This window comes from Neophocaena asiaeorientalis, unplaced genomic scaffold, assembly GCF_003031525.2.
Source record: "Neophocaena asiaeorientalis asiaeorientalis breed wild unplaced genomic scaffold, Neophocaena_asiaeorientalis_V1.1 scaffold469, whole genome shotgun sequence".
In the NCBI taxonomy this organism is placed as follows: domain Eukaryota; kingdom Metazoa; phylum Chordata; class Mammalia; order Artiodactyla; family Phocoenidae; genus Neophocaena; species Neophocaena asiaeorientalis.
In genome coordinates this window covers 1205253-1224118 of record NW_020172691.1, presented here as the reverse complement: position 1 = coordinate 1224118, position 18866 = coordinate 1205253, and the positions used below count along the sequence as shown (strand labels likewise).

The 18866-nt window shown below is 53.7% G+C and overlaps 1 protein-coding gene across 1 annotated transcript in view; it reads left to right on the top strand.

The window, feature by feature from the left end:
* Window positions 1-979: 979 nt before the first annotated feature.
* Window positions 980-18866, top strand: part of DOT1L (DOT1 like histone lysine methyltransferase) — a gene marked incomplete at its 5' end in the record, with an annotated part of 51186 nt that continues 33299 nt past the window's right edge. Inside the window, 3 exons of the mRNA XM_024739994.1 lie at window positions 980-1153; window positions 9825-9868; window positions 18651-18725. Of these exons, the coding sequence (XP_024595762.1) occupies window positions 980-1153; window positions 9825-9868; window positions 18651-18725 (293 nt within the window). The remainder of the gene's footprint in view (window positions 1154-9824; window positions 9869-18650; window positions 18726-18866) is intronic.

The following is an 18866-nucleotide window of genomic DNA, read 5'->3' as shown; positions in this document are numbered from 1 at the left end:
GATTTGTAACCCTTGTAAGAAACGCCTCATGTGTCCAGGCCCTGGCAGGACCTGGCTTTCTAGCGGTGGGCGGTTCTGAAGTGGAGAGCGTCTTTCCCTTGCTGGCCGGACCTCGCTTGGCAGGGTGCGGGGTGTGCTGCCTGCCTGGCCGGGCGCTCCTCCTGCCTGTCAGCAGCCGTTCCTGGTGTGTCTGTCCCACTACCAGGCAAGCAGTCAGGGGCCCTAGTGAAGTGCTCAGCGAGCCGCAGCCTTCCTAAAGCTTTGCGGGTAACGTCTGCTACCCCCCCATTTCCCCGCTGAGGAATTTTGCTTTCTCATGGGAAGTGAGGGGGCGGTACTTTATAAGAGTTCGTATTCTGTGATGACTCGATGCTGAATACATTGAGAAAATGGGCTCCTTCCAGAAGCTTAACTTTTCAGAAGGTCAGATTACTCATGTGACCGCACGTTTGAAATGACTGAGCTTGTTTGTTCATTGATTCATTCATTCTGCAAGCACCTCCTGGATATTTACACTCAGTGTTCCAGGGGGTACGGAGGACAGTAGACAGTATTCTTATTCTCAAGAAACTTATGAACGAAGGACGGTAGGTGGTCTATAAACACAGACGGTCACCTGAGGTGTAGTGCCCTGTATATGGGACCAGCTGAGGTCCCAGAGGGTGGGGCTGCCAGGTTTGCCCTGGGGGAGGTGTGGGTGGCTTCTCTGAGGAGGGGGCACCCGCAGGAGGAAGTGCAAACAGCCACAGCCGTCTGCACGCGGAAGTGTCCAGCCTCCAGAATGGGCTTTTGCGCAATTGACAAATGGGAGGGCGGGGTGCAGGGGGTGCAGGGCGAGTTTTGTTCCTTCTGTGACTGATAGTTCCCAGATACCCACTTGTAGCTCACGGCAGCATTTCTAAAGCAGCATGGCCCTTCTTTTGGTGGGAAAACCGGGTCTCAGCTCAGGAGGGAGCAGGTGGTATCTTCGGCTGCCTGATGGCTGGGCAGGAGCCTGCGAGGGTGTGCAGTGGTCCTTCCCCTCCGTGACTCACTGAGGCTGTGGGCGTGGAGCGGCCCCAGCGTGACTGTACCCGCCTGCTTCTGGCTTCCTCCTCCGAGCCCACAAGTCTCTGATGAATGCCCGCTGAGCAGTCATGCCCTTCACTCAACTGTGAGTAGTAGCTGAAGTGGGTGGCCGAGTGAGCCATCCCTCCCTGTGACTCAGAAAATATTTTCTGATCTGACCTCTGCTGGTATGAGTCCTGCCTGGTCTGAGCTCAGGTGGAAGGCAGGTTAACCCTTTAACGACTTTCTGTGAGTGAAGTAGCCTCTTTAAAGAGGAAGGGATCACCGGAAAAGCCTGATATTCCATACGTACGTGGCTGTTAGCTTTTGTACTTTTGTACCTTAACATCCAAATGCCACCTGTGTACTCTGTTCCTGGTGGGAGGAGCCAGAGGTGGCCGGCCCTTCGGATATTCACTAGGCAGGAGGTGGCGGGAACTGCAGGGGACCTGCCCCCAGTCTACCTCTAGGAACTGCATCCTTTTTTCCTTAATTAAACTTTTTATTTTGAGATTATTGTAGATTCTTGCACAGCCGTCAGAAATAAGACGGAGACATCCCACGTTCTCTTTACTCAGTTTCTCCTGATGGTGGCGTCTTACAAAGCTGCACACCGATGTAATGATTTTGTTGGCATTGGTACAGTCAAGATACAGAGTGTTTGGTGTCCCTTTTGAATTCGGTGACCTGTAGGGTGCGACTGGCTGTGTCTGCGTGTCCCTGGGTCCCGGCCCGACGCTCATCTCCCAGGAAACCCCTCTCCTGCCTCTTTCTTTCTGCCGTGTCCTCCTCTCGTGGTCCTGGCGCTCTGCCCAGTGCGTGCGCCTTCTCTCCCTGGCTGTGGGATGACAGTCCTGTTTCCTTCCTCCCACTCAGGGCGCTGCCTGGAGGCCTCTTTGGCATCTTCTCTGTCCCTTCAAGCTGTCCCTGCCGTTCCCACCAGCCGGGTCTCCTGCCGCGCCCATGGCGTTGAGCGGTCCCAAGGGTGTTCACAGAGGACGTGCCGGGTGTCTGTCTGCTGTGCTCTACAGCTCACACGTGGCTCTGTAGTGCCTCCCTCACCGCCTGCCTTTGTCGTTCCTTCCCAGACTCTCTCTCCCCACCCATGGGCGCTGTTGCGGTGCCTGGCCTGGGGCTCTGTTCCTTGGTGCCCCTGTGTCAGACCGGGCCCTCTTCCTGTCCAGGGCGCCTGGCAGGGCTGCCGAGTCACAGGTTCCCGTGAGCTGCAGTTGGGAGGTCAGAGGCTGTGTGCTTCACTGAGTATTGACCTTGGATGACGATGTCTCCTCATCTCTGAGGGGCTCCCGTTTAAATCCCCTCAGCTAGTCATGCGGTGCCAATGCCTGGAAAGCGCGTTAGACTCACACCAGGGGCACGGGCAGCCGGTGTGTGAGAGAGGTTACCTCTGAGAATGCTTCTCCCTTAAAAACCTGATGCGTCTTTTCCCAGGTGGGGAAGGGGTTTTGCAGGCTGTGTGCTGGGAGCCAGGGGACCGCCACGGGGTGGTGCCCACAGGGATGGCAGGAGTTGTGAGGCTCGGGGCGGGGAGGTCTCGGGAAGGATTTGCAGGTCGCATGGTGGTGGTGGCTCACATTTCCCCTGGTCTGCAGGTGGCTGGCTCCCTGGCATCTGCTCTGTGCTCACCCTGCAGGCTGAGTGAGGCTCCCACCGGGGAGCAGGTGCTGGGGCCGCAGGACACGCTGGGCCCACACCTGGTCTGGGACAGACACCAGGTGAAGGGACGGGACAAGGGGAAGAGGAGCTGTGCTGGGTCTTGTGGGTTTTGTGTCTTTTTAAATAACAGCTTTGTCAAGATAGCATTCACACACCCATATGAAGTGTACAATTTAGTGGCTTCTGCTATATTCACAGAGCGGTGCAACCATCACTTCTAATTCCAGAATGTTCCATCAGCGCAAAGGGCCCGCAGTCCCCTGCCCCAGCCCCTGACAACCAGGAACCCACTCTGTGTCTGTGGATCTGCCTGTTCTGGACGGCTCTCATCAGTGGAATCACACACTGTGTGTCCTTCTGTGTCTGGCTTCTCTCACTGGGCATCGTGTTCTCAGGGTCCGTCCACGTTGTTGTGAGTGTCAGGGCTTCACCCCTTTGCGTGGCTGAGTGATGCTCCCGTGTGTGTGGACCAGGTTGTGGGGTCTCGAGGCCCCGGGAGAGACGTTCGTTTGGCTTGGTCCTGGGGTGGGGCGATGTCAGTTGCACTGATACGGTGCTAACAGGACCCCTTGCTGGAGTGGGAGACAGTTGAAGGCTGGGGGCGCAGCTCGCCTTGGCCTTTGAGACCGCGGGGTGGAGGCCGTGCTGCTGCTTGTCGCTTGGGGAGCTCCGGGCGAGTCCTTCTCCAGCTGTGCCCCCTCGGTCCCTGGGCTTTCCCTCCCTTCCCGTCACGGCCTCGGCCTCAGGCCGGACTGCTCTGTGGCAGTAAAGCATTTTCTTTGGTGAGGGCAAGAAAAGTTCTGATGGTGAACTTTTGGTCGTTGCGTTCCCCCGTCCCACCGGAGTCACTGCACGACGGCCCCTCCACGCGGACCCCCAGCGTCAGGCGCTGAGCACTTGCAGGCGCTCCTTGTGTGGCTGCGTGGCCTGGGCTGTTACAGGTGGGCTAGTTCGGATTGAAGCAACTGAAATGGTCTTGTCACCCCTGGAGCCACCGTGGCACCCCGTCCTCCTGTGGACACACCCATGCCCGTCCTGCAGAAGGACGGCTGCCCGGACAGCAGGGCGTCCCAGCTGGTCCTGGCGCTGCGCAGACTAGCTTCCGTGAGCTGCGGACCCAGGCGTGGAGCTCAGGGTCAGGTCTGGAAACGCTCCCGCAGGTGTGGCGGTAGGTGAGGGGGCACAGGAGCCACGCACATGCCCTCCTGGGGAGCCACGTGACGAGTCAAAAGGGGGAGGCGAGGTACGTTTTCATAGCGTTGTACATAACCGAGTATAGCCCAAATACTACATTTTCAACGTGTCGTTTAAAAAATTAGTAAAGGGCAGTTTTACTTCGTGTGTGTGTGCGTGCGCGTGCTGTCTTAGAAATCCGCGTGCATCTTGTGCTCACAGCACACGTCACTGGAGTGGGCCAGCGCGCACCATTGCCCCTCGTCCAGGTGGCCAGGGGCCGCTGTGGGCACAGTGAGGCTCTAGACCCCCCTCCTTCGGGGTCTCCTTGGACCCTGGTCATCGGGGCCCCAGTGTGCACAGCGGGTCCCACCTGCCCGGGTCAGGGCCACGGGCCCACCGTGTCCATGGCCCGAGAGCCACGGGCCTGCTCCCTCTTCTCTCTTCCTCCTCCAGCTGGACTTTGGCCTCATGGGGTCCCGGCAGCCCCTTCCTGTTTTCCCATGTTGACTGTTCCTTGCAGTGCCGGTCTCGTGGGCAGGGTTTTGCGACGCGGCTCGGTCCCGAGACCAGCCTGTTTTGTTGCCTGGCCCTGCGGGGAGAGCACCGGGTGTGCGGTGGGAGGAGAGCGTCCTTCCTGGCTCTCTCCTTTGCATCGCTTTACCAGGCGGTTCCCATCCTTGGCCTGGCTTGTCCTCAGGTACAGTCCTGGGGCCAGGCAGCACCCCCTTGCTGGGGGCCTGCGGACGTCCGGGGCTGACTGTGGACGAGACCCGTGTGATGCTGCACAGCCAGTCTCTCTGCCACCCCGCCCCTGTGTGAAATGCACTCATTTCCAAGTGAAAACCTGTTCGCTTCTTGAATACTCAGGCCCGCCACAGGCGCCGGCCCTCCGCCTCCCCCTTCACCCCCTGCTCCCTCTCCCTGGCAAGTGGATGCTCCCCAGCGGGGCTGCAGGCTGAGAGGTGCTCCCCAGCGGGACCGCAGGCTGAGAGGTGAGGCTGAGCTCCTTCACTGGGCCTCGGGGCCCTCTGCTCACCCACCTGGCTTTCCTCCCAGACTGAGAGCCTTCTGTGGATTTTCCACTCCTCCAGCCAGACCTCTGCTCTCAAAGCCCTGCCACTGAGAGAGGCAGACAGCCAGCCAGCAGAACTCCCGCCGTGTTCCATCTCCCGTGCCTTTGACTCCTCCCGCTGTGCTTCTCCACTTTGGGAAGCAGTGCGTGCATCACATCCTGGCCGCTCTGTCCCACTTGCCTTGGCCTCCACCCCAGGTCTCCGGAGGTGTGCAGAGCCTCGGGGAAGAAGGCAGCGACCCCCAGCCCGCAGGCAGTGCCCCCTGCAGCCTGCTGGGGAGTGGGGACTGCGGGCAGAGTCCCAGGGTGCTCCCCCTCGGCACCTCCTGGGCACTTCTGCCCCCAGCAGACGGTGATACAGAGTGTGGTCCCTGCTTGCTTCAGGCCGGTGGTTCTCTGAGCAGGGCCCCTGGGCCAGCAGCTTCCCCACCAGCTGGAACTGGTTAGGAATGCAGGTTCCTGGGGCCCAGACCTGCTGACTCTGAAACTTTGCGGGTGAGCCCCAGAACTCCACTCTGACCAGGGATTCTGATGCTCGTCCCGGTGTGATGCCCCTGCCTCGGAGGCCCCCTGGGTCCCGGCGTCTTCCTGCTGCAAGTGGGAAGAGGAGGACGGAGTCCACGTCTTGTCTCCTCCCTAGTCTCTGCCCCCTGCCTCTCGCCGGGTTCTCCAGGGACGATGTTTCCAGATGTCATGCCCCTGTCACCGTGAACCAGCCTGCGTGCTCAGGGGTGGGCCGTGCCCTGGCAGTGAGCACCCAGGAGGCCTCCTGTCCAGGCTCCTCACGACGGGTGCAGGGCCTGCGGGGATGAGCAGGGGCAGAACCAGACCTGCGGGCGTCCGGGTGGAGTTCCTGTTCCCACACCTGTCCTCACGGTCAAGGAGGAGGCAGGGGGCCTGCCGAGTGGGACAGCCAGACTCCCCAGCCCCGTGGGCGGCCGCCGCCCTCACCTGAGCTGGGCAGGGGAGGGGAGCGGACGGGACGGGCTTGGTGGCGGCTCAGCCCTGATGACAGCCCCCGGCTTGCGCACAGCGTGCTTTTTCAGGCGGGAACGGCTGTGCTTACTGCGGCTGCTTTCCCAGGACCCCGCAATGAGGCCGCGGCTCTGTGCTGAGCAGCATTCCGCTAAGCCTCTGCGCGGCTTCCTGCGGAGGCTGTGAGACTGTCAGTGAGAAGAGCCTGGGTTAGTCACTGACTCAGCAAGCAGCCAGCAGCAGGCCGGGGCTGTGGCTGGGACGGGGAGGCCGGGCGTCCTGTGCAGCAAGACCAGGGCTGGCCTCAAACCCCGGAGTTCCAAGGCTCCCCCGGGGGAAGAGGTGTGGGTGCTCCTAAGCGCGGGCTTCCTCAGGGCTGTTCTCAGTCGGACGTTTCTGGGTCAGCTTCTGGCATCGCTCTGTTCTGAAGACCTGTGAAGCAGAAGAAGAGGCCACAGCCGAGAAGCTGTGAGAGCTTCTGAATCATCGATGGTGATCAGGGCATCTTAAATCATACGACTCAGGTCGGTCGCTGGAAGCTGGCCAGTCCCTAAAGCAGCATCCTCAGATAGTAGGAGGCACATCATAAACTGTTTCCTTCCTTTTGTTCTGGTTTGAAAGTTGAAAGCTTGGGAAAGCTTGAGTTCATCTCATCACAGATGAGACCACGTTCCAGGCCCCTGTCTTCCCAGGTCTGCGTGATTCGGTCTGAGACGTGGTGGCTCAGCCAGGGCTGCGGCCCGCGTGCCGTGAGGGCCCCTGCCGCCCCTGCAGGAGGAGCGTCTCTGGGGCGCGCCCGCCTCCTGGGGGGCGCCGAGGGAGGGAGCGCAGTCCGAGCCGGCACGGGGCTGCCACGCGGCGCACGCTCAGGCACACGCGCGTGCTCACGGGGTCCTTTCAGAGCGCGCACCCTGTTTTGTAACTCCACAGTGGTGACTGGAATCAGACTCTTCCTGGCTGCTGCCACGTCCTCCTGTGGCTCTAAGACTTGTTCTTACGGGCCGTGCTTGCAGGGTAGTGTATCGGCCTAAACGCAGACATGAATTTAGCAGCTTGAGACAATGCACACTGATGACCTCCCGTGGTTTCTGAGGGCAGGGATTCAGAGCAGGCGGGCCAGGGGATTCCGGCCGAGGGTCCCTCAGGAGGCTGCAGTAGGGGTTTTAGCCGGGGCTGCTCCATCTGAAGGCTGGCCTGGGCGGAATGCCTGGCTTCCAGGAGGCCCCTCCCGTGGCTCCTCTGCACGTGGGCCCCGCAGGGCTGCTGAGGCTCCTCGGTGCACGGGGGCCGGCTCCCCTCAGGAGGAGTGTGACACGGGAGAGCGTTGGTGGAAAGTTCTAGACCCTCCTCCTCATCCTGTGACTGCCTCAGCATCTTGTACACTGTGCTGTGTGCGTTTGTCTCTGAGCAGACCCTGCAGGACAGCGTGGCGTCGTCTTTGCTTTCAGTGGGTCCAGGAGCCCAGGGAGTTCGGGGCTGCCAGGACTGTCTTTGTGGACTCACTGAATTTTGGGGACCAGGAACAGGGTCTGTCGGCCGAGTGAGTGTCTGAGATGCTCAGTGTCTTCCTACTGAGGCGGAGGTGCTTCTAACGATACCGTGCGTTTCCTCCTGTAGGTTTTGTTGTGGTTTTTTGTTTGTTTGTTTTTGCCGCACCGTGCAGCATGTGGGATCTTAGTTCTGTGACCAGGGATTGAACCTGGGCCCTCGGCAGTGAAAGCACAGAGTCGTAACCACTGGACCGCCAGGGAAGTCCCTTTTGTTCTTGTTGTTGCTGTTGATAGCTGTTTTGAGGTGTAATTCCCACAGTCTTCACCTCATCCACCTAAAGCATGCTGTTCCCTGCTTTGTAGTGTATTCATTGAGTGCATTCGTCACTACTAACAATTTTAGAACATTCCATCACCCCGAGAGGAAACCCCATCCCCATTAGCATCCCTCCCACCCCGCTCCACAGCCCCTGACAGCCAGGAACCCACTCTCTGTCTCTGTGGAATCTGCCTGTTCTGGACATTTCCCATCAGTGGAATCACAACCTGTGTGTCCTCCTCTGTCTGGCTTCTCTCACTGAGCATCGTGTTCTCAGGGTCTGTCCACGTTGTAGCGAGGGTCAGTGCTTCACTCTTTTTCATGGATGGATAATATTTCAGTGTGTGGAGGGACACATTTGTTTATTTGTTCATCTGTTGATGGACATTTGGGTGGTTTCCACCTTTTGGCTGTTGTGAATCACGCCTCTGTGAACATTAATGTTCAGGGTTTTTTTGTGTGTGGTTTTTTTTTTTTTTTTGGTCGCGTTGGGTCTTCGTTGCTATGCACGGGCTTTCTCTAGTTGTGGTGAGTGGGGTCTACTCTTTCTTGCAGTGCGCGGGCTTCTCATTGCAGTGGTTTCTCTTGTTGCAGAGCACAGGCTCTAGGCACGCAGGCTTCAGTAGTTGTAGCATGCAGGCTCAGTAGTTGTGGTGCACGGGCCTTGTTGCTCCCCAGCATGTAGGATCTTACCAGACTAGGGCTCGAACCTGTGTCCCCTGCACTGGCAGCTGGATTCTTAACCACTGTGCCACCAGCCACCAGGGAAACCCAATGTTCAGGGTTTTGTGTGGACAAATACTCTCATTTCTCTTGGGCAGACACCAGGAGAGGAATTGCTGGGTCATTTGCTAACTGTTTAACCTTTGAGGAGCTGCCAGACTGTTTTCCAAACCCAGCTGTCCTCACTGTTTTCTGACGTTTGCCAGGAGGCCTTGGGGCCGATCAGTGGTTCTTCCCAAGGGTTTCTGGGTCAGCAGTGGCGCTGAAGCTGCGAGTCGCTTCCCCCGTCTCGGGAACCACTGGTCTGCAGGGCTGTCCTGTGCTGGACTGCACATGCTCCATCTCCCGCCCCCGGCCTTGTCTAAGTAATATGAGTTCAATGGATATTTACTGCTCCGCCCTTGGTAAGTCGGAGGATGTTATTAAGAACGGTAGAGGATTGGTTTCTTTCCTTTGCCTTAAAAAATAAGACTCTGGGCTAAAGGTCACATATCGTAATTCTATTTACAAAGGTCCAGAACTGGCAAATCCACAGAAACAGAGAGTGGGTTAGTGTTGTCAGGGGCTGGGGAGGGGATTGGGGTACGTCTGCTAATGGGGTGATGGGATGTTCTGGAACTAGATAGAGGTGATGGTTGCACAGCTCTGAATGTATTAAAACCCACTGAACTGTATACTTGAAGTGGAGGCCCATTCTGTGTGAATTAGAGCTCAGTAGGGCTGCTATTGCAAAGATGAGGCTTAGGACACAAAGGGTGTTTCCGGAGTTGTTTGACCTGTTAGGAACGCTGCGCCGTAGGGGGCCCTGTCCTGGGACCTTACGGGCATCCGTGCCCTGACCTGCAGGGGCTCTGCCCGCGTTGCCGTCCTCCTCTGTGAAGCGTGGAAATGGTGGCCTGGGCTGAGAGGGGCAGTCGCTGTCCCGGGGCAGGGCTGGCAGCTCTGGGCCTGACCATCTCACCTCCGGCTTCAGCCCGTGCTCTTCGCGGCCCCTCCTCTCGCTGTGCATCCTTTTCGAGGCCCCTGCTCACCACGATAGAAACCTTCACTGGCGGGGCATGCCCGGGGGAAGTCCTGGGGAAGGAGGGTCAGGGGCTTAGACTCCGTCCCGGTCCCTTCCCCGCAGCCCACTGGGCGGCAGGGCGCTGCAGGAACAGGCGCTCCCGAAGCCAGCGTGTCCCACGTGACAGGACATGGCCCCAGCGCTGTGGGTAGGGCTCTCTGGTAGGTCCCGCGGGTCGGGAAATGAGGCGGGGAGTCCTGGGGGCTGCAGCACCCGCCTCCTCTGGTCGCCACCATCACCGGAGGGTGGAGGGACGGCTCTAAACCCTGTCCCATTGTCTTTCAGGACAAACACCACGATGCTGCTCATGAAATCATCGAGACCATCCGGTGAGTGTGGCACCTGCTGGGGCGGGGCCTCAGGGGCGGGGCCTCGGGGTGGGCCAGTCCTGAGTTCCCAGCAGCCCCCCAGCTGTGCGCTCCCCCATTCCTCCATGCTGATCTGTGTCAGCATCGTCAGCATCGAGGTGGCTTGGGAAGCGGGGCTGTGGGGTCAGGGGTCAAGTCCTCTGAGTGTGACCCAGGACAGGTCTTGGTGCTTCGTGAGCTGGCTTCCTGTGGAAGAGGCTGGAAATCCTGAGTGGCCAGCTTCCCAAGGGACCCCCCCCTCCTCTCTCGCCTCATCACCTTGCTTTACTCTTCTCCTGTGGGGTTTGGTGTGACCTTTGGGTTTGGGCTGCTCTTCCCTCTGTGAGCCTGCCCCGTGCTGTGCAGAGGAGGCCGGGTGCCCAGGAGGCTGACCCGGGCGAGATCTGGGAGGAGGGCCGCCGGCTGTGCTTCTAGTGGGCTGTCTCCTCACGTGGGACCTGAGGGTCTGCGACAGCCTCCAGAGTGCCCTCGGGGGCCCACGCGTGGAATCCTGCGACCGCTCTTGGCTTTAGATGTTCCACGTGTGTGACCGTGGCCCTGGCATCCCGCTGCATTGTTCCTTAAAATCCTTAGCTCTGTAGCCACTGCCTGGGCCACACGCCATTATATCCACTTGAACCTGGGGCGGACGGGCTGGCAGTGCCCCAAGGAGGAGTCAGGATTGGGGCCTGGGCTGTGACGTGAGGCCCCGTCCTGCCCCTGGTGGCTGAGTGGCCTCAGACTCCCTGAGATTGTTTTCTCTGCTCTCGGGTCTGAGCAGGGCCTCCTGCAGGATTGTCTGGAAGACTGAGTGAAATCATGGGTGTGAGTCTTGCAGGGTGGGCCTGTCCAGGGGTGGTGCTGAGAATTTGGGATCTACTTTTTTTGTTGTTAATGGTGTAATATGTCATAAAAATAATGGTTTAGTTTTAAACAAGACTGCTGGTTAGGAAGTGGGGCTGTGTGATTAGGCAGGGGGCGCTGAGTCGGCCAGCCTGGGTTCTCACCCACTCCCCGGAGCCGGAGCTGGAGCCGAGTGAGCTCCGGGGGCGGGTCAGCCTCCCCACCTGCCTCCTTTCTGCAGGGAGGGGGTGTCCCTGCAGTGCGGGGCGTCAGGACTGGGTTTGCAGCTGTCTAGCCGGGCCTGGTCCTCATCTCACAGGCGACTTCACCTCCTTCCCTCGTGTCCCCGAAGGCAGGTTCTGTTCACTGGCAAAGACAGTGGTTACCTATTTTGTTTTTCCTCTTATTTTACTTTTTATCCCGGAGGATTTACGACATGCCTAGAGGTAGGCAGTGGGTGTGATGAGCCACCCAGCCCAGCACTCGCCGACTCTCAGCTGCTCTTGTTTCACCTGTACCTCCATTCACTTTCTTCTTTTCCATGTTAGGGTTTATTATGACACAGTCGAGGTGTGGTTGAAGTGCAGGAGACTGCACGTGTGGAAAGTGTACAGTGGCCGACGTGGATGCGTGGGTGTCCCCATGTACCAGTGTACAGAGGAGTCACCCCTGTGTTTCCTTGTGCCCTCTCTCGGCCACCTCTCCCTCCCTTCTGTCCCAGGCAGCCCAACCTGCTTTCTGCCACTGTGGATTACTTTGCACTTTCTAGAATTTTACATTTTTAAAAAATGTAACAATAGTTTTTCCTTTTTATTCGTGAGGAGTGCATCATTGCAGGATGGACCACAGTTCGCTCATTCGTTTACCAGATGACAGGCATGTTTGGGTGGATCTCGATTTTCGGCAATTGTAAATGAAACTGTTGTAAACATCCCGCAGAGGTTTTTGTGTGGACACATCTCCCTTCCTTCTGCGTAAATACCCGGGGATGGGATTGCTGGGTTGTGCTTGAAGACAGGCTGCCAAGGTGTTTTCCAAAGGGACCGCCCCACTTGGCGCTGCAGGCAGCGGTGCAGGACTGCTCCCGTGGCTCCCGTTGTTGGCAGGTGATGTTCACTGGGTTGTTTTTGCTGGTCCTGTTCGAGTCATGTGGTGGTATCATTGCGGTTTTAATGAGAGTTTTCCTAATAATTGATGATGTTCATCATCTTTTGCCTGGTTTTAAAAACTGGTTGTTTTTTAATTATGGAATTTTGAGCATTCTTTATCATTGTGATTTATCCTTATCAGGTATGTTTTCTTCTGGTCTGTGGCTTGTCTCTTCAGGCTCATGACATTGTCTTTTAAAGATCTGATATCTTAAATTTTGATAGAAGTCCAGTTTATCACCTTTTTTTTTTTATAGTTTGTGGGTTTTTTGCATGCTAAGACATGTTTGCCTAACTCAAGGTCACAAAGATTTTCTCCTATGTTTTCTGGAAGTTTTATAGTTTGGGTTTTACATTTACATCTTTTCATCCATTTTGAATAAATTTTTACATGTGGTGCAAAGTATGGGCTCAAGTTTATTGTTTTGCATGCCAGACGTCCAGTAGTTCCAGCAGCATTTGTTGATGAAACTGTCCTTTCTCTGTGGAATTTCCTTGTCACCCTTGTGAAAGATCAGTTGACAGTGTACCAGGTGGTTTATTTCTAGACTCTGTTCTGTGCTGCTGATTCATGGCTCTCCCCTTTGGGCAGTACAAAGCCTTGGTTACCACAGCTTTATGGTAAGCTTTGGAATCAGACAGAGTCAGTCCTCCATCTTTGTTCTTCTTTTGAAATGTTGCTTTGTTTATTCCATCTCCTTTGCATTTCCATGTAAATATTAGAATCAGCTTGTTGATTTTTGCACAGTTTAGTTAGGAATTGAATCTGTAGGTCATCTTGGAGAGATTTACCATCACTGTTGAGTCTTCCAATCCATGAACATGGTATACCTTTGCACTTACTTAAGCCTTTCAACACTTCTCTTGGCAACTCTGGCATTGCAGTGTGGAGGTCTTGGATAACCTTTTGTTAGGTTTATTCCTAGCTCATTCATGCTTTTGGCACTACCATAAGTGGGATTGTGTGTTAAATTTTATGTTCTATTTGCCTTCTGGTAGTGGGTAAAAATACTGTTGATTTTTGTGTACTAACCATGACCTTGTGCTTAATTCATCAATCCTAGTGGTAGTTTTATAGATTTCCTGGGGTTTGCTGTGGAAATAATTGTATCACCTGTAAGTGGGGACAGCGTTACTTCTTCCTTTACAGGCTTCATGATTTCATTTCTTTTTCTGGACCTTATTGAATTGCCTGGGACCTTCAAGACTGTTTTGCAATGAAGTGGTGAAATCTGGTATTCTTGCCTTTTCCCTGATCCTGGTGGGAAAGATTTAGTCTTCCACCACTGAGGTGATGTTAGCTGTAGGTTCTTCACAGATGCCCACTATGAGTTTGAGGAATTCTCTACTATTCCTGGTGTTGTTTTCCCTAGGTGTGACAGTGGTATCCACTTATGTTTAAAAAAAAAAGAAGCCATAACTTTTACAGTTAAATACTGAAATATTTATGGATGAAAACGTCACGTGTGGTCTGCTTCCAAATAGTATGGAATGGGTGCAGAAAAAGTATTTGACAAAAAAGTGTTCCTGATAAGAGCTCTGAGTACAGCAAGAGGCACGTGGCATCTACATGTCTTGCCATGATGACATTAACTTGGATCATGTGGTTGAGGTGGTATCTTCCAGATTTCTCCAGTGTAAAGTTACTGTTTTCCCCTTTTTAATTAATAAAAATCGTGGGGGAAATATTGGGTTGGCCAAAAGGTTCATTCGGGTTTCTGAACAAACCTTTTGGCCACTCCAGTACTTGGAGGCTGTGCAGATATCCTGTTTCTCCTTGGACTTTTGCTTCTGATTTTAGCATCCAGAGGTGGGTCTCACCTGCAAGGACTAGTTACTGGGGCATTTGAAAGATACTTTTTTTTCTTTTTTGGCCGTGTTGCGCGGCGTGCGGGATCGTAGTCTGAACCCGTGCCCACTGCAGGGGAAGCGCAGAGTCTTAACCACTGGACCGCCAGGGAAGTCCCAAAAGGTGCTTTTCTGTTTCCATCATTCTCCCTCCATTTATTAATTGGAACTCTTCTGTGAGGAAGGGTTGTTCCTCCACAGGCATTGACTTCATTCTGTGGGTCATACCCCGCTGCTGCATTACTTGTTTTGCTCCTCAGACTGTTCCTGTGCTGGCCTGGGGGGCTCTTTGGGTTTGTGCCCAGTCCCTTTGACTTGGCCCTGCCCACTCGGAGCACATCCTCACTTTCTGGAGCCGCCAGATGCTCCAGAGTCATCTTGAATTTGCTGTGTCCCAGCCCAAGAGTCGGCCACTGCTCCAGAGAGCTCTGGTTTTTCCCCTGGAGAAGAGTTTGTGCTGTTTTTTGTTTTTAATTAATTAATTAGTTAATTTTTATTTTTGGCAGTGTTAGGTCTTCGTTGCTGCGCGCAGGCTTTCTCTAGTTGCGGCGAGTGGGGGCTACTCTTCGTTGCGGTGCGCAGACTTCTCGTTGCAGTGGCTTCTCTTGTTGTGGAGCATGGGCTCTAGGTGTGTGAGCTTCAGTAGCTGTGGCTCACGGGCTTAGTTGCTCCGCGGCATGTGGGATCTTCCCAGACCAGGGCTCGAACCTGTGTCCCCTACATTGGCAGGCGGATTCTTAACTGCTGCGCCACCAGGGAAGCGCTGTGCTGGTTTTTGAGAATGGGTTGTTTGTCCTCTTACTGAGCTATAGAAGTTCTTAACATATTCTCACTGAGCGCGTAGTGAGATAGTGTATGTGCATAGTGTGGCTGATTGCAGCTTGAATGGCATCTTGATGAGTGGAAGTTTTTAACTTACCAATTTATTCTTTGATGGTGGGTTGTCTGGGTCATATCCAGGAAATCTTTGCCTGCAGAGTCATGCAGTTATTCTCCTGTTTTCTTCAGGAAGCTTTGTGGTTTTAGCTTTTACATCCAGGTTTAAGATCGATTGTGAATTAATCTTTGTTTATGTCTGATGAGGGTTTGTGTTTATGGGGGTCAAGATTTTTTTTTTCCATTCAGTATTTGATCCTTCTAGTCTCATTTGTTGAAAAGATGTTCCTTTCCCGATCAAATTGCCTTGGTGCTTTTGTCAAAAGTCAGCTGTTAAAATTTAGTCTATCTGTGGATTCCATGTCCTGTACCATTGATCTGTTTGTTCACCTCTCTGCCAACACCACACCCTTGGTTACTGTAGCTTTACATTAAGTCTTAAATTAAGGCAGTGTGAATCTTGCAACAGTGCTGTTAGTTTTGAAGACTATTTTGGCTGTTCGGGATTCTCTGCCTTTTTTATGTCAATTTGAGAATCACCTTGTCTGTTACTCAGAAAAAAGCCTACTGGACTTTTTTATAGGAATTATTTTGCAGTTCAGTTTGAGGAGGAGATTTAACAATATTTAGTCTTGTATTCCATGAGCATTGTTTGTTTGTTTCTATATTTACTATTATGTTGTCTTTAATTTTTCTCAGTGATGTTTTGTTGTTTTCAATGTAGAGGTCTTGCAAATTTTTCATTAAGATAATCCCAAAGTATTTACATTTCAATGTTGGTTTTTTTTACATTTATTTATTTATTTTTGGCTTCGTTGGGTCTACATTGCTGCACGCAGGCTATCGCTAGTTGTGGCAACCAGGGGCTACTCTTCACTGCGGCACAGGGGCTTCTCATTTGCGGTGGCTTCTCTTGTTGCGGAGCACGGGCTCTAGGTGCACGGGCTTCAGTAGTTGTGGCTCGCAGGCTCAGTAGTTGCAGAATGCAGGCTGTAGGGCGCGTGAGCTTCAGTAGTTGTGGTGCACAGGCTTAGTTGCTCCGTAGTATGTGGGATCTTCAGTAGTTGCGGCGCACGGGCTTAGTTGCTCCGCGGCATGTGGGATCTTCCCGGACCAGGGCTCGAACCTGTGTCCCCTGCATTGGCAGGCGGATTCTTAACCACTGTGCCACCAGGGAAGTCCACGTTTTAATGTTATTTTTAGTAACATATAAAATTGTTCCCTTGGGCTTCCCTGGTGGCACAGTGGTTAAGAATCCGCCTGCCAATGCAGGGGACACAGGTTCGAGCCCTGGTCCGGGAAGATCCCACATGCCGCGGAGCAACTAAGCCCGTGCGCCGCAACTACCAAGGCTGCGCTCTAGAGCCTGCGAGCCACAACTGCAGAGCCTGCCTGCCACAACTACTGAAGCCCACGCGCCTAGAGCCCATGCTCCACAACAAGAGAAGCCCGTGCACCGCAACAAAGAGTAGCCCCCGCTCGCTGCAACTAGGAGAAAGCCTGCGTGCAGCAACGAAGACCCAACACAGCCAAAAATAAATAAATAAATTTATTTAAAAAAAGAAAAATTGTTCCTTTTTAAAATTCTTTCTTGCTGGCATTTATAAATATAGTTGACCTTTGTCCCGTGACCTTGCTGAATTCACATGAGTTCTGGTAGGTCGTCTGTAAATTCCTTAGGATGGTCTGTGTATTGAGTCATGTGTATGTGAGTAGGGACAGTTTTGCGTCTTCCTTCCCGGCCTTTATTCTGTGCATTCCTTTTTCCTGCCTGTGGTGCTGTCCAGGACCTGTGGTAGAAGGCTGAAGGTCCCTGCCCATGCCATCCTTGGGGAGCGCAGGATCGCACCGCCAGCTTGGTGCTTGGCTGCGGGGGCCCTTGCCTTCTGTGCTAGGGGCCTCCCAAGGGAAAGCAGGTGTGCTGGACAAGAGCTCCCCAGCGGTGAAGGCGCTCACCCTGAAGGCCCAGGTGGAGAGGCTCTGATGACCATGGGGGCAGTGACTCCAGGGGCCCTTGGGTCTGAGGGAGCCGGGGGCTGGGGGGGATGACACATGGAAGCCAGCACTGCTCAGCTGCTGTGGTGACTGTGAGCTTGGGCGGGTCTCACAGGGAGGGGAGCCAGACCCCTGACGTGGGAGCACCGGCCACCAGTGGCTAGGGCCGGTACGTGTGTTTGGAGGGGCCTGGGGTCTGTACAATGGAGAAAACTACCTGCTGCTGGGTGAGGCAGTCTCGCTGGATGACACAGGGACCCGGTCGGGCACAAGAGAGCCAGCTCTCCTTCCTCTCCAGGCCTGTGGTCTCCTTGTGCCCCTCCTGGCAGAGCCCCAGGCAGCAGCAGGCTTGTTGCTGAGAGACAGTAGCTCCACCACGACCCCATGCCCTTCATCAGGCGGGAGGGTGGCTCTTTCCATTTCTGTTTTCCTGTAAGTTTTTATGTGAATAGGAATTGAATTTCGTCGTGTGCGTTTTCTGCATCTGTTGAGGCGATCGTATGACTTTTTTTCTCTTTTATTCTCTTAATGAGGTAAATTACAGTGACTAGTTTGTTTTTGTCTTTGTTTTTGTTTTTGTTTTGGCCATGCCACATGACACGTGGGATCTTAATTTCTCAACCCGGGATCGAAGCCGTTGCCCCCTGCAGTGTAAGTGCAGAGTCTTAACCACTGGACCGCCCGGGAAGTCCCTACAGTGACTAGTTTTAGAATGTTAAACAACTTTTCATTACTGGGAGAAACTCTACTTGAATAAGATATATTACTGACTTTGGTTTACTAATATTTCTAAAGGATTTTTGTGTCTGTGTTTGTGAGGGACACTGGTCTGTAGATTTCCTTCCTCATGATGACTTTATCTTTACAAGGCTTTGTCTTTCTCTGGTTTTGCTGTCAGGGTAACGTTGGCCTCATAAACCTGAAAAGGATTAGTGTTACTTCTCCAGTGATTCATAGAATTCACCAGCGAAGCTACCTGGGCTTGGAGTTTCTTTGTGGGAGGTATTTGATTAGGAAGTCACGTTCTGTAATACCTATAGGGCTATTCAGATGTTTCTTCTTCTGTCAGTTTTGGTAATTTGTGTCTTTCAGGGAATTTGTTCATTTCTCCCAAGTTGTTGAGTTTATTGACATGCCATTTTTCATAATATCCCTTAATTTCCTTTTATTCTCTGTAAGTTCTGTAGTGATGACTCTTCTTTCACAACTTTTCTCAAGATTGTATCAGGATCCAGTCAGGGTTACACCTTGGGATTGGTGGATATATTTTTGTCTTTCGGTCCGCAGGTTCCCTCTCCATCTCTTTTTTTCCCTTGCAGTGTTTTTTTGTTTTTTGGGATCTTAGTTCCCCAACCAGGCATTGAACCCAGGCCCTTGGAAGTGAAAGCTCTGAGTGCTAACCACTGGCCTGGCCCACCAGGGAATTCCTTCAGTGTGTTTGTTGAAGAAGCCCCGTTGTTTGTCTTGGAATTAGTTAATTCTTCAAATAATAGTTCCCTTTCATTTCTGGTCGATACGTTGCTTTTCAGACTCCCTGATTTGAGCTGATTTGATTTCCTAGACCCTGTAACACATTAAGTCCATTTAGCTCCCAATGGACAACATTGTTGGAACTTGAAGCAACGTAATACTTGTGTAATTCATAAGGACAGCATCATTGTAATGATGGCATTGTAAACTTCACAGCCTTTTTTTTTTTTTTGCGGTATGCGGGCCTCTCACTGCTGTGGCCTCTTCCGTTGCAGAGCACAGGCTCCGGACGGGCAGGCCCAGCGACCATGGCTCACGGGGCCCAGCCGCTCCGCGGCATGTGGGATCTTCCCGGACCGGGTCACGAACCCGTGTCCCCTGCATCGGCAGGCGGACTCTCAACCACTGCGCCACCAGGGAAGCCCCACAGCCTTTGTTTTGAAGTAACACCTCCCTTCACTCTTTCACATTTTGAGTTGGGTAACGAGGATGTTTTGTTTTCGTATTTGTAGAGTAAAGAGTGTTTAGGAACAGTGTCGAGAGTAAAAACTAGAGCACTAATACTAGTTTTCTTCGTGTTTCAGGTGGGTCTGTGAAGAAATCCCAGATCTCAAGCTCGCTATGGAGAATTATGTTTTAATCGACTACGACACCAAAAGGTAAGCCGGGTTCTGCCTGGGCTGCGTCTCCACTTGGGACGGGCTCAGCGTGTGTGGACACAGCCTATAATTAGATCTTCCTCGATGCTGCAGGCTGATGGGAAAGTTCCTTTTAGAGTTTCCTTTCAGAGCCAGCATTGA